At 42.3% G+C, this 16,291-nt stretch overlaps 1 protein-coding gene across 1 annotated transcript in view; it reads right to left on the reverse strand.

Annotated features, from left to right (window-relative positions):
• The window catches only part of LOC308094995 (uncharacterized protein), a 793,896-nt gene that overhangs the window by 615,687 nt on the left and 161,918 nt on the right, over positions 1 to 16,291 (reverse strand). The window contains exons 8-12 of the mRNA XM_080441835.1: positions 5,730 to 5,843; positions 4,479 to 4,592; positions 3,207 to 3,320; positions 1,944 to 2,057; positions 653 to 766 (exon numbers count right to left, since the gene is read on the reverse strand). Of these exons, the coding sequence (XP_080297961.1) occupies positions 653 to 766; positions 1,944 to 2,057; positions 3,207 to 3,320; positions 4,479 to 4,592; positions 5,730 to 5,843 (570 nt within the window). The remainder of the gene's footprint in view (positions 1 to 652; positions 767 to 1,943; positions 2,058 to 3,206; positions 3,321 to 4,478; positions 4,593 to 5,729; positions 5,844 to 16,291) is intronic.

A 16,291-nucleotide genomic window follows, 5' to 3' on the forward strand; every position in this document is an offset into this window, starting at 1 on the left:
TTCTGGTATTCTTTCTCCCAATGGTACTTTCTCCCCCATACAGCGTGTGGGGGAGAAGGTGTTAGAACATGTGCAGCCCCCGAAGGAAGACAATGGCTAATTCAATCGCAGGGGAAAAAAGGGTCAATTTGATCTCCAGTCTGCTTGTGTCACGTGAGTGTTAAGCACCAATGTAGATCAAGTATGTATACATATTGCTATTTCCATTTAGTCAAATGAAACAGACATCATCACACTTTGTTTCTGTACCATGTGACTTAACAACTGAACACCACATTGCTATTGGTGAGGTTTTCACTCAGAAACGACACACACTGCAATTTAAATGAACGCAAACAGACTGATTTGTGTGTATTCCTACTGTATGTATGCAGAGCTCACCAGAGTTAGATGATTTAATACAAAATGCTGTAAAATAACAGATAGACAGATAGACAGATAGACAGATAGACAGATAGATAGATAGATAGATAGAGGGCTTAACACCACATTGTGATTTGTACAAATTAATCGCCACACTGCACACATACTGTCTGGGATGCTACACCATTATGAAATGATGTCTTGTGCTTTAGTAATTAGCATGTACTTAGCATGAGATTGTGTTGTCATATCATAGTGTTGTGTGTATTGTATAGACGGATTCACATACTTTGTGTGTGGAGGCCCAGGTTCATTACTGAAGTTAAGAGGTTCATATTTAGACTGGTCACTCTTCATAGACACACAGCTGGGTGTTGCAGAGTCTGGTCTGTGGTGAAGACTTCTGGAATCATACACATATTTTTACAATTATCACATGGATAAAAAAGACCATGTGTTCAAGATTGTGCCCAGCACAATCTTGAACGCGTTGTGAGCTTGTAGATCTGCTATTTTCAAAATATACAGCGCTTCTGCGAGCGCATTTTCGGGACTCCCGACGATCTTTTCATGGACAGTGAGGTGTACAAACTTACAGTAGCTTGTCCTACGTTTTTGACGTCAGTGGCAGTATTGGTAAATTACGTCAATTACGTCAGAGGCAGTGAATGACAACATGGATTGCTACTGGCCAGGTTTCTGGGAATATTTTCCTCTCGGACACACGTTCTGAGTTATAGGTCTATATTAGATTTATTTATTCTGTCTCTAAGACAAATGAAGCGTACCTGTGAGGTGTGAGTGGGATTGAAATGTTGTGTAAACAAAGCCAATCGATATTTAATATTTTATGTAATGGTATTTTTTCTCCCACTTATTTTTTCTGGTATTCTTTCTCCCAATGGTACTTTCTCCCCCATACAGCGTGTGGGGGAGAAGGTGTTAGAACATGTGGAGCCCCCGAAGGAAGACAATGGCCAATTCAATCGCAGGGGAAAAAAGGGTCAATTTGATCTCCAGTCTGCTTGTGTCACGTGAGTGTTAAGCACCAATGTAGATCAAGTAGTATACATATTGCTATTTCCATGTAGTCAAATGAAACAGACATCATCACACTTTGTTTCTGTACCATGTGACTTAACAACTGAACACCACATTGCTATTGGTGAGGTTTTCACTCAGAAACGACACACACTGCAATTTAAATGAACGCAAACAGACTGATTTGTGTGTATTCCTACTGTATGTATGCAGAGCTCACCAGAGTTAGATGATTTAATACAAAATGCTGTAAAATAACAGATAGATAGATAGATAGATAGATAGATAGATAGATAGATAGATAGATAGATAGATAGATAGATAGATAGATAGATAGATAGATAGATAGATAGATAGATAGAGGGCTTAACACCACATTGTGATTTGTACAAATTAATCGCCACACTGCACACATACTGTCTGGGATGCTACACCATTATGAAATGATGTCTTGTGCTTTAGTAATTAGCATGTACTTAGCATGAGATTGTGTTGTCATAGCATAGTGTTGTGTGTATTGTATAGACGGATTCACATACTTTGTGTGTGGAGGCCCAGGTTCATTACTGAAGTTAAGAGGTTCATATTTAGACTGGTCACTCTTCATAGACACACAGCTGGGTGTTGCAGAGTCTGGTCTGTGGTGAAGACTTCTGGAATCATACACATATTTTTACAATTATCACATGGATAAAAAAGACCATGTGTTCAAGATTGTGCCCAGCACAATCTTGAACGCGTTGTGAGCTTGTAGATCTGCTATTTTCAAAATATACAGCGCTTCTGCGAGCGCATTTTCGGGACTCCCGACGATCTTTTCATGGACAGTGAGGTGTACAAACTTACAGTAGCTTGTCCTACGTTTTTGACGTCAGTGGCAGTATTGGTAAATTACGTCAATTACGTCAGAGGCAGTGAATGACAACATGGATTGCTACTGGCCAGGTTTCTGGGAATATTTTCCTCTCGGACACACGTTCTGAGTTATAGGTCTATATTAGATTTATTTATTCTGTCTCTAAGACAAATGAAGCGTACCTGTGAGGTGTGAGTGGGATTGAAATGTTGTGTAAACAAAGCCAATCGATATTTAATATTTTATGTAATGGTATTTTTTCTCCCACTTATTTTTTCTGGTATTCTTTCTCCCAATGGTACTTTCTCCCCCATACAGCGTGTGGGGGAGAAGGTGTTAGAACATGTGGAGCCCCCGAAGGAAGACAATGGCCAATTCAATCGCAGGGGAAAAAAGGGTCAATTTGATCTCCAGTCTGCTTGTGTCACGTGAGTGTTAAGCACCAATGTAGATCAAGTAGTATACATATTGCTATTTCCATTTAGTCAAATGAAACAGACATCATCACACTTTGTTTCTGTACCATGTGACTTAACAACTGAACACCACATTGCTATTGGTGAGGTTTTCACTCAGAAACGACACACACTGCAATTTAAATGAACGCAAACAGACTGATTTGTGTGTATTCCTACTGTATGTATGCAGAGCTCACCAGAGTTAGATGATTTAATACAAAATGCTGTAAAATAACAGATAGATAGATAGATAGATAGATAGATAGATAGATAGATAGATAGATAGATAGATAGATAGATAGATAGATAGAGGGCTTAACACCACATTGTGATTTGTACAAATTAATCGCCACACTGCACACATACTGTCTGGGATGCTACACCATTATGAAATGATGTCTTGTGCTTTAGTAATTAGCATGTACTTAGCATGAGATTGTGTTGTCATATCATAGTGTTGTGTGTATTGTATAGACGGATTCACATACTTTGTGTGTGGAGGCCCAGGTTCATTACTGAAGTTAAGAGGTTCATATTTAGACTGGTCACTCTTCATAGACACACAGCTGGGTGTTGCAGAGTCTGGTCTGTGGTGAAGACTTCTGGAATCATACACATATTTTTACAATTATCACATGGATAAAAAAGACCATGTGTTCAAGATTGTGCCCAGCACAATCTTGAACGCGTTGTGAGCTTGTAGATCTGCTATTTTCAAAATATACAGCGCTTCTGCGAGCGCATTTTCGGGACTCCCGACGATCTTTTCATGGACAGTGAGGTGTACAAACTTACAGTAGCTTGTCCTACGTTTTTGACGTCAGTGGCAGTATTGGTAAATTACGTCAATTACGTCAGAGGCAGTGAATGACAACATGGATTGCTACTGGCCAGGTTTCTGGGAATATTTTCCTCTCGGACACACGTTCTGAGTTATAGGTCTATATTAGATTTATTTATTCTGTCTCTAAGACAAATGAAGCGTACCTGTGAGGTGTGAGTGCGATTTAAATGTTGTGTAAACAAAGCCAATCGATATTTAATATTTTATGTAATGGTATTTTTTCTCCCACTTATTTTTTCTGGTATTCTTTCTCCCAATGGTACTTTCTCCCCCATACAGCGTGTGGGGGAGAAGGTGTTAGAACATGTGGAGCCCCCGAAGGAAGACAATGGCCAATTCAATCGCAGGGAAAAAAAGGGTCAATTTGATCTCCAGTCTGCTTGTGTCACGTGAGTGTTAAGCACCAATGTAGATCAAGTATGTATACATATTGCTATTTCCATTTAGTCAAATGAAACAGACATCATCACACTTTGTTTCTGTACCATGTGACTTAACAACTGAACACCACATTGCTATTGGTGAGGTTTTCACTCAGAAACGACACACACTGCAATTTAAATGAACGCAAACAGACTGATTTGTGTGTATTCCTACTGTATGTATGCAGAGCTCACCAGAGTTAGATGATTTAATACAAAATGCTGTAAAATAACAGATAGATAGATAGATAGATAGATAGATAGATAGATAGATAGATAGATAGATAGATAGATAGATAGATAGATAGATAGATAGAGGGCTTAACACCACATTGTGATTTGTACAAATTAATCGCCACACTGCACACATACTGTCTGGGATGCTACACCATTATGAAATGATGTCTTGTGCTTTAGTAATTAGCATTTACTTAGCATGAGATTGTGTTGTCATATCATAGTGTTGTGTGTATTGTATAGACGGATTCACATACTTTGTGTGTGGAGGCCCAGGTTCATTACTGAAGTTAAGAGGTTCATATTTAGACTGGTCACTCTTCATAGACACACAGCTGGGTGTTGCAGAGTCTGGTCTGTGGTGAAGACTTCTGGAATCATACACATATTTTTACAATTATCACATGGATAAAAAAGACCATGTGTTCAAGATTGTGCCCAGCACAATCTTGAACGCGTTGTGAGCTTGTAGATCTGCTATTTTCAAAATATACAGCGCTTCTGCGAGCGCATTTTCGGGACTCCCGACGATCTTTTCATGGACAGTGAGGTGTACAAACTTACAGTAGCTTGTCCTACGTTTTTGACGTCAGTGGCAGTATTGGTAAATTACGTCAATTACGTCAGAGGCAGTGAATGACAACATGGATTGCTACTGGCCAGGTTTCTGGGAATATTTTCCTCTCGGACACACGTTCTGAGTTTTAGGTCTATATTAGATTTATTTATTCTGTCTCTAAGACAAATGAAGCGTACCTGTGAGGTGTGAGTGGGATTGAAATGTTGTGTAAACAAAGCCAATCGATATTTAATATTTTATGTAATGGTATTTTTTCTCCCACTTATTTTTTCTGGTATTCTTTCTCCCAATGGTACTTTCTCCCCCATACAGCGTGTGGGGGAGAAGGTGTTAGAACATGTGGAGCCCCCGAAGGAAGACAATGGCCAATTCAATCGCAGGGAAAAAAAGGGTCAATTTGATCTCCAGTCTGCTTGTGTCACGTGAGTGTTAAGCACCAATGTAGATCAAGTAGTATACATATTGCTATTTCCATTTAGTCAAATGAAACAGACATCATCACACTTTGTTTCTGTACCATGTGACTTAACAACTGAACACCACATTGCTATTGGTGAGGTTTTCACTCAGAAACGACACACACTGCAATTTAAATGAACGCAAACAGACTGATTTGTGTGTATTCCTACTGTATGTATGCGGAGCTCACCAGAGTTAGATGATTTAATACAAAATGCTGTAAAATAACAGATAGACAGATAGATAGATAGATAGATAGATAGATAGATAGATAGATAGATAGATAGATAGAGGGTTTAACACCACATTGTGATTTGTACAAATTAATCGCCACACTGCACACATACTGTCTGGGATGCTACACCATTATGAAATGATGTCTTGTGCTTTAGTAATTAACATGTACTTAGCATGAGATTGTCTTGTCATATCATAGTGTTGTGTGTATTGTATAGACGGATTCACATACTTTGTGTGTGGCGGCCCAGGTTCATTACTGAAGTTAAGAGGTTCATTTTTAGACCGGTCACTCTTCATAGACACACAGCTGGGTGTTGCAGAGTCTGGTCTGTGGTGAAGACTTCTGGAATCATACACATATTTTTACAATTATCACATGGATAAAAAAGACCATGTGTTCAAGATTATCTATTATTATGTCCTATTATACAAGTATATACAATAATTAGATAGATAGGTAGGTAGGTAGGTAGGTAGGTAGGTAGGTAGGTAGGTAGGTAGGTAGGTAGGTAGGTAGGTAGGTAGGTAGGTAGGTAGGTAGGTAGGTAAATGGTAGATAAATAGATATCTCATAGTTGGTTAAATTTATAGCACATGCACACAAGCAGTCAGTCAGTATAGTGCAGCTTCACCTCTGATTTTTAGGTGTTGTGATTTGTTTATTGATATATATAGATTGATAAAAATGATTGGAATGTGGCAAAAATTCAGTCATTTCATATGAGACTGCATATGTTAAAAAACTGTTTAAAAAACCCAATTAATAAAAAGACACTAAGAAAGTAAAAACAATATTCACAAGTGTTAAAAAATATATGTAAAGCATGGATAATTGCATTTATTTCATGTGCATTGTATTTACAGTAATTATTTTCTATTTTTCATATAAGGTTTTTCACCTATACCTTACAACCTAACAACCTTACAACTACACACTACCTGCATAAGCTGTACTGCAACAACAAAAACTAAAGTAAAGAAGAACTAAAAGGAAAACCAAAGCTATGGTCATTGTATGAGTGAAACCCAGTTAAAACCTCCTATGGACTGTACCATCCCTTTCAAGTGGGGGAAACTGCAAATATACTAAATAGCTTGACAGTAGCACCGGTGCTGCCACTTTAAAAATGTAGCAGCACCATAACAATGTCAGGAACAACCATCAAAATTAAGGAGCATCGACTTTTTATTATTATTAATAAAACAAATAATATAACAGTGTGGTTTATAAGTAAATTAAAATGTATAGGAGGATTGACCTACTTTGTATCTGGAGGTCCAGGTTCATCCCTCTTCACAGACACAGATGGAGGCTCTGGTCTGTGGATGTGCTGTTTGTCAGTTCCCTCCTCCTCTCTCTCCTCACTATGACTCATCTTTGTCCCCATAATTATTACCTGTCAAGATTACAGTCAAAATAGACCATAAAACATTAAATGTGCACGCACGCACGCACACACACACACACACACACACGCACACGCACGCACACGCACACGCACACACACACACACACACACACACACACGCACGCACCAATGTGAGATTGATTTGTGCATTATTGAATATGTTGTCTTTTTATAGAGACAGCCTTACAGAAACACAGTAAAATACTAAACGAAAGGACAGTTGCACAGATAGATTAATAATTGGGATTACATTATAAATGGCCCAAAGCCCTGGTAGTCCTATTTAAACCCTTCTGGGCCGGCAGAACACATCTTTCACTTGCCTGCTTGGGCCAGGCAACTTATAATCAAATTAAAATAAATCACAACAAAAACATTTTCAGAATCAGAATCAGAATCAGAATCAGTTTTATTGTCACATCACAGGTTTAAAAAGTAAAAAAGTGGGTGAAATTCATTTTAGTGCAGCTTAATAAAAAACAACACCACAGCAGCCGTAAACAGTGGACTGGCATGAACGATGACATGATACAAGGCGGCAACTGCGTTGCCTCTCAATGAAACATGAACAACAAACATAGCCATATACCACCATGGCGCTAAACGACCCCTCATAGGAAGAATTGGCTGGGTGGGGGGGAGCAGGGGTGGGATAGAATGGAGTACACGGGCAAAAAAAGCACTGCTCGCACGCTCTGCTCCCACAAGGGGGCAGAGCGTCCGAGGAGCAAAAAAAGGAGCCCAGGGTGGGAGTGGGGAGGGGAGCAGGACGGTGGGTAGGAGCAGGGGTGCGAAGGCATGTAGTGCAGACATGTGTGTGTGTGTGTGTGTGTGTGTGTGTGTGTGTGTGTGTGTGTGTGTGTGTGTGTGTGTGTGTGTGTGTGTGTGTGTGTGTGTGTGTGTGTGTGTGTGTGTGTGTGTGTGTGTATGTGGAACTCTGTGACATGTCCTTGGGCTTCACCCAGTTCAGAGCAGTCTCTTGGCTGATGTCAGAGCTTATCGCGTGTTGTTGTGCGATAGCAGCGAGTTGTGAGGCTGCGTGAGACGTCCTTGAATGGCTTCCGAACCAAAGTCATAACACCAGGTGTCCATGAGGGCTGGTGGAGGGGGGGGGGGGGGTTCTTGGTATGGGTACGGGTGTGGGGGGGGGGGGGGGGGGGGGTTGCGGGTGGGCATCTTCACTGCATTTCGCTGGGTGAAAAAGTCCAGTTTTTTTGGCTTGGGGGGTCCAAATCGATCCTAAAAATCCAAAGCAGACAATTTATCTACTATTTAATTAATGTTGGGCCTTCCAGTCTGTCCATGCCCGCTCTGATCATGGTCAAATAGCCTTGCAGCGCGGTTATCTCTCGCTCAGCGGCACCTCTGGCTTCGACCTCCGCACGTGCCATGATGTTGTCCAGCTTCGTGTCCAAACCACGGACCCTTTCGTTGTTGTTGTCCATCTCGTGCCTAAGTTCAGTGATGTTGCCCAACTTTGCGTCCAGTTTGGGGATCCACTCGGTGATGTTATCCATGTCGCGTCTTAGCTCAGTGGCCATACCCGTCAGACTAGCCAGCGCTCTGCCCGCCTCCGCTCCTTTTAAGGATGCCACTTACATTTCTGAGCTGTCAGTTTGCCCCCGGTGTTCCAACATGGACATTACAGCCAACAGAAGCATCATGTGACTGTCAACAACACTACTGCTCTGACAGCAGCATGCAGGATACCGTTAGCTTGTTAGCTTAAACACTATTCAACAATACTATACTGCTCTGACAGCAGCATGTAGGCTACCGTTAGCTTGTTAGCTTAAACACTATTCAACAATACTATACTGCTCTGACAGCAGCATGTAGGCTACCGTTAGCTTGTTAGCTTAAACACTATTCAACAATACTATACTGCTCTGACAGCAGCATGTAGGCTACCGTTAGCTTGTTAGCTTAAACACTGTTCAACAACACTACCGCTCTGACAGCAGCATGTAGGCTACCATTAGCTTGTTAGCTTAAACACTATTCAACAATACTATACTGCTCTGACAGCAGCATGTAGGCTACCGTTAGCTTGTTAGCTTAAACACTGTTCAACAACACTACTGCTCTGACAGCAGCATGTATTTTATCATAGCAGTAGTGTTGTTGAACAGTGTTTAAGCTAACAAGCTAATGGTAGCCTACATGCTGCTGTCAGAGCAGTAGTGTTTACATGCCCTTAAAGAAGGAAAGTAATAGCTCCTTGACACCACTTCTAGATTGTCTTAACAATGTTAAAACTTGGATGGCTTTTAACTTTCTAAGTGTCAATGAAAAAAAGACATAGTGTCATAGTGTTTGGGCCTAGTGGTCTTGGCATTATACCCACCAATCTGGGCTCCCTTATGTGAAACCTGTTTTCTCCAACCTTGGAGTCAAATTAGACAATGTGCTCATATTAGACAAACAGGTAACTGCTGTGGTCAGCTCCAGTTTCTATCAACTGAGACTACTTGCTCGAATTAAGTCAGTTCTGTCTTTAATTATTTTGAGCGCGTCATTCACGCCTTTATTTCCACACGCCTGGACTACTGTGACGCGCTGTATGTCGGGCTAAATCAAGCCTCCTTGGCACGCCTGCAGCTGGTCCAAAATTCTGCGGCACGCCTCCTGACAGGAACCAGTAGGCGTGAGCACATTACGCCCGTGCTGGCCTCACTCCACTGGCTACCTGTTTGCTTCAGAATTGATTTTAAAATGATATTGTTTGTTTTTAAATCCCTGAATGGCTTGGCTGTTTCTGTGGTCTATGTCTTATTTGTTTTCTGTGTGTTTTTGCTGGTGTTTTCTGTGTTTTTTAGCATGTTTTAACAGTGTATTTTGCTGTTCAACAACACTACTGCTATGATAGCAGCATGCACGCTACCGTTAGCGTGTTAGCTTAAACACTGTTCAACAACACTACTGCTCTGACAGCAGCATGTAGGCTACCGTTAGCTTGTTAGCTTAAACACTGTTCAACAACACTACTGCTCTGACAGCAGCATTTAGGCTGCTACCGTTAGCTTGTTAGCTTAAACACTGTTCAACAACACGACTGCTATGATAGCAGTATGCACGCTACCGTTATCTTGTTAGCTTAAACACTGTTCAACAATACTACTGCTATGATAGCAGCATGCACATTACCATTAGCTTGTTAGCTTAAACACTGTTCAACAACACTACTGCTCTGACAGCAGTATGTAGGCTACCGTTAGCTTAAACACTGTTCAACAACACTACTGCTCTGACAGCAGCTTTTATGCTGCTACCGTTAGCTTGTTAGCTTAAACACTGTTCAACAACACTACTGCTCTGACAGCAACATGTAGGCTACCCAAGCCCCCAAAACCACGGTAGAACAGTGAAGCGGCCAAGCTTAGTGGTCAAATCTGAGAATGCACTTAAAATGCTACTGCGCGTGCATCTGCCGTTTGTGCACCTGCTCACGACGCGTCACGACCCATGGAACCAATGGAATGGACCCATGGAACCAATGGAATGGACCCATGGAACCAATATGGAACCAATATTTTTTTACTTCCGGGTGCTTCAAAACGCCACTGAGCAATTTCATTGAAATGAATAGCTGGGGGTGGGGCAATCCACCCTCTAGATATATTATAACTCTATGAGGCTACCGTTAGCTTAAACTGTTCAACATGTTTAAAGCTAAACTGTATAAACTGTGTGGCTGCATTTCAACTAAAAGGATTCCAACACTTGGACATTGAGGGCCCTATTTTGCGCGTCTCAAGTACCAGGTCTTATGACTTAACTTAACTTAACACCTGGAGGCATGGCGCCAATGCTGTTTAGCCACTCAAAATAGTGATACAACATTGGCCATGCCTCCAGGTTTTAAGTTAAGTCATAAGACCTGGTACTTAATATGTGCAAAATAGGAACATGTCATATTTAAAGAAACTTCTGTGATAAATGGGATCTACTTGAAAGCAGAGTCATGACCCGTGTCCACTATGTACATGAAGCTCTATTTAGACTCATTTGCATAATGTAGTGACTCAGAGTCATAGAGTCACGCACCCGTAAGGGTCCATTTGGAACCCCCTCAAGGAACCATGAGGGTCCCTGGACCACACTTTGAGACCCTCTGGTGTAGCAGAGTGTTTCCAGTGAGTCAACATCCTGACTCTGTTTGACCAGAATGGAACACAACCTTTATTAGCATCTGTGAAGGAAGTAAGGAAGAGGCCCGATTTCTGACAGACAGACAGACAGACAGACAGACAGACAGACAGACAGACATACAGACAGGAACTGAAAGCAGCAAGGACCAACTTCCTCTGTGGTCACATCACATGATTTACAGTAAACTGCTGTGGAGACTCTGAGTGACTCACTGTCCTAACTTATCCCATATCTTTATTATTATTAATATCATTACCCCCATAATGATATGTATTTGGCTGCGGACCCCCATCTCAAAATATCTGCTCCCCCCCGGGAGCATTTTGCCAACGGGGGGGGGGGGGGGGTGATGCGCGGAGCAGTGCTGTGTTATTTTGCCGTTTATTTTATTTTTTTCACGTCGTTTGGAGCCCCCCCACAAGGTTGGTGCCCTGCGCTTCAACACCTCAAGCCCGTTGGATAAGCCACCACTGGTTAGGGTGATGAAACAGCAACTGCGGCGGCAGCACCCATCACCCTGCTGAGGAAGAGAACATTTACAGCACCCCCCCCCCCCAAAAAAAATTTTCAGCCCCAAGTGCACCTGAAGCGCAGGAAACCACAAACGGTTAATCCGGCCTTTAACAGGATCTGTCTGATACATGTTGGTGTTGATACGAAGAGAGAGAGAGAAGAGAGAGAGAGAGAGAGAGAGAGGGGTAATAAGTGATAAGTGATACTTCATTGTTTGCATTTTAAACTTTTATGACCAAGTTATAGTATAAAGACCCAACAATCAATTATATAACACCAGACTAGAGACATTAATTATAGTATATATTGATTAATTACACTTACCCTATATTAATCTTTAGGGTTTAACGTGATGTCCATGCTGTTCAGTTCTCTGTGATGTTGTGTCAAAATGGTTGACGGTGTATTAACACAGAAAGTTCTATCATAGTGGGAGTGTCTAGAGTTACAGCGTACATGGCGTGTGACATGGGGACGCGCACACACACACACACACACACACACACACACACACACACACACACACACACACACACACACACACACACACACACACACACACACACACACACACACACACACACACACACACACACACACACACACACACACACAAAATTAATTCAAGCATGATCTTTCTATCAACGTCTATATTCCAGGCAGAACTAAACAGTGATCTGAAGACATGCTTCCTATATCAACAGTACAGGTTGTGTTTATAATACTTTATCATTCAGATTCAGACAAACTTTTAGATATTAAATACCAAGTGGTTCTAGTATAATGTATAAAACACTTCCCTTTACATTAACCCCTTCACCCCTCTATTCTTAGTAAAACACACCTGGCTCTGTACTTGGACAGCTTTTTTCCCTCTATACACTCTTTGCCAAAAATAGCCGATCTACAAGCTCACAATGCCACACGTTCCCTCCAGAATAGGGTCTGTGGGGTTCAATAGGTTAACATTCTTAACACCAGACTAGAGAGATTATTGCTACAGTGTATTGTTTACAATCTCTTATACTGACAACTTATACGACAACAGACATAAGTAACAGCGCCTCCACCATACTGTATGTGGAGGCTACCAATTATAGCAGAGAAAGAGACAGCACAATACTTTGCCAGCCTTTTTGCCTCCTTTTTGGGCATCCCAAGATGTTGAAACCCTCTTACAACCAGTCTGTGGGTATAATGTCCTAGGCTGTCAAATATAAAAACCAATAGTCTGCACCTATAGCCCAGCTCTGAGATGGTATGTAGGAGTGATTGGTATTTAGTGACCTTGGTCATAAAGCCTTCCTCTAGGCTATAGGGTCAAAGGTGAAGGATATCTCTAATACAGACACTTCTCTGGACTCTTTATAACAACATCTGATGTATGAGCTCAAGCAACTCCCCTGAGGTCACATGACTTACTGTGAGCTGTGGAGGTGACTGCTTTACACTTATAAACTGTGATGTGATTCTAATTACAACACGTTACTTCTAACAACTTAAAAAAAAAAAAAAGAAAAAAAGCAGATCCACAAGCTCACAAGGCATCATATTGTGACTTGTTGAGCTCATGCCTCCTTCAATGCATGAGAGCTAGCAAGCTGCTACTTATCACCTGAAAGGGGGGAGTTTCAGCGCGTGGAAGGAACACGTTATTCCAACCAGTTCCTTTCCCCTCCATCAGGCGCCCCGGCTGGCCAGGGGGAGGCAGTATAGAAACCAGGATTACTACATGTTTTTGTGAGGGTACCTACCCTAGGGGACACGGGGAGAACATGCAAACTCCACACAGAAAGGCCCTTTCACCAACCCCACCTAGGGTATGGGCACTGATGACGCGGAGGAGAGAACACGCCCCCCAGTGACTGTCTTCTCTTATGGGGGTCACTGGCACAATTTTTGAGTGACGCAACCACTCCTACATTTAACCGTGTGTTTGTGTGTCCGTCCGAGCACGGCCTCAACAGCTGCAGCTGATTGCAACACAAACATGCAACCAGTTACACTAATTCAACACAAATAGGAGGCAGTGGAACACATGTACAACTTAAAGACACACACACACACGCACGCTGGCTTCACGCGCACACACACACACACAGACACACAAACACACACACGCGCTGGCTTCACGCTCGCGCACACACACACACACACACACGTAACATGCGGACCTAACAAGGCGCACCGTGCACACACAGACAAGCCAGCACTGCACAAGTGCAAGCCAGCACTGCAGACGTGCACACACACACACACACACACACACACACACACACACACACACACACACACACACACACACACACACACACACGTAACATGCAGACCTGCAAGGCACACCGTTGCTCCGATCCACACCAAACTTGCCACCGTCAGAGGTCAGAGGTCAGAGGTCTGCCATCACAGTATCCACACAGGGACCAGGTGTGACACCCAGGGGCAGTGTTGGGAAAGTTCACTTTCTACATGAACTAGTTCAAAGTTCAGTTCACACATTTTTAAATGAAATAGTTCAGTTCATAGTTCATGATAAAAAAAAATGAACTAAAGCTATGAGCTTGTATATCTGCTATTTTTGAATAGCCAAAGTATAAAATATGGATAAAGGGGTTAAAATGATTGTGACTCTTTATTATTACATTTTGCTGGGGACCCCCTGGTACCCCCCCAAGAACCAATGTGTTAAGGTATAGGGTCAGATATCATGGTAAGACAATCTGAGGCAGAGCTGGACGGGTCTTGCCTTTGTCTCTCTGGTGAAAACACACACACAGGAAACACTCACTCCTCTCTGCAGGCGTGTGTGCACACCCACACACACACACACACACACACACACACACACACACACACCCACACACCACACACCACACACACCACACACCACAACCACCACACACACCACGCACACGCACACACACACACACACACACACACAATGACGAGTTCAAGCATGATCCTTCTATCACCGTCTATATTCCAGGCAGAACTAAACAGAGTGATCTGAAGACATGCTTCCTATATCAACAGTACAGACAGTGGGTTGTGTTTATAATACTTTTACTCATTCAGATTCAGGCAAACATTTAGATTAATTTGTTGTATTAATTATTTATTAAATACCAAGTGGTTCTAGTATATGGTATAAAACACTTCAACAACATTAACCCCTTCACCCCTCTGTTCTTAGTAAAACACACCTGGCTCTGTCCTTGGACAGCTTTTTTCCCCCTCTACACCAAATATCTTTGCCAAAAATAGCCGATCTACAAGCTCACAATGCAATGCCACACGTTCCCCCCAGAATAGGGTGTGTGGGGTTCCAAGTGGTTAACATTCTTAACACCAGACTAGAGAGATTATTGCTACAGTGTATTGTTTACAATCTCTTACCCTGCAATAATCTTTATGCTTTGATCCGACGAGGCAAAACTAAATGGAGTCCAGACGGTTCAGTTGACTGACAGGGTAGGTACTTTGACCTGCAACCAACACACACACACACACACACACACACACACACACACACACACACACACACACACACACACACACACACACACACACACACACACACACACACACACACACACACACACACACACACACACACATAGTAACACTATATGTACAAACAATGGGGGGGGGGTGAGAGTCAAAGCAAAAAGAGGGCGGGGGGGGGGGGTCGTCTGTCTAACGGGAAAATGGTACTACCTCCTTCTTTTGCCTCCTGAAAGGTGAATTTTCAGGGCTGTTTTAAATGAGCCCAGTGTACTGCATTTTTTGAGGGATGGGGTTAGGTTCTTCTAACATTTAAATAATTTGTTAATAAAGTTCACACTTCTTTTTTGCATACCCACCGTGTCGTTTCCTCTTTTTTGTTGTGGCCTTGGAGCCAGGCCATAACAAATGGGGGCTCGTCTTAAGCTAAAACATTGGTAAGCTACAGAGCTTAGTCGTTTAGGTCGCTTGTGTTTGCAAACAAACGGGTTCAGGTTTGCACCTACCCTGGTGGCAGCAGGGGGGTGGGGCCGTGGGAACTGAGGCTGTGAGGGACGTCAGTGTTGGGGATTTCCTGTTCAAATTCATTAAAGAACGATCAGAGGGAGGTGGATTTTGTTAATGGTCACGGGACTTAAAGAACGTAAAAGTACCTTTTCATTGTCAAGTCATAACAGACAAACACACACACACACACACGCAGAGATAACAACCTCACTCTACAACAAAGTGTCACATGACAAAATTCCCCTGAGGTTAAGTAACAGCGTCTCCGCCATATGTGGCAAGCTGCCAATTATAGCAGAGACAACGCAATACTTTGCCAGCCTTTTTGCCTCCTTTTTGGGCATCCCAAGATGTTGAAACCCTCTAACAACCAGTCTGTGGGTATAATGTCCTAGGCTGCCAAATATAAAACAAATAGTCTGCACCTATAGCCCAGCTCTGAGATGGTATGTAGAAGTGGTTGGTATTTAATGACCTTGGTCATAAAGGCTTCCTCTAGGCTATAGGGTCAAAGGGGCAGGATATCTCTAATACAGACACTTCATCAACCACAACACCATCTGGTGTATGAGCTGTCAAAGATGTCTGGGTTATCACAGAGATGGATCATGGATGGAATGACACAGGAATGTTCTCACTCTACAACAAAGTATCACATGACCAAACTCCCCTGAGGTCACATGACTTACTGTCAGGTGTGGAGGTG

This window comes from Gymnoscopelus braueri, assembly GCF_963280865.1.
Source record: "Gymnoscopelus braueri genome assembly, chromosome: 11".
Classification (NCBI taxonomy): domain Eukaryota; kingdom Metazoa; phylum Chordata; class Actinopteri; order Myctophiformes; family Myctophidae; genus Gymnoscopelus; species Gymnoscopelus braueri.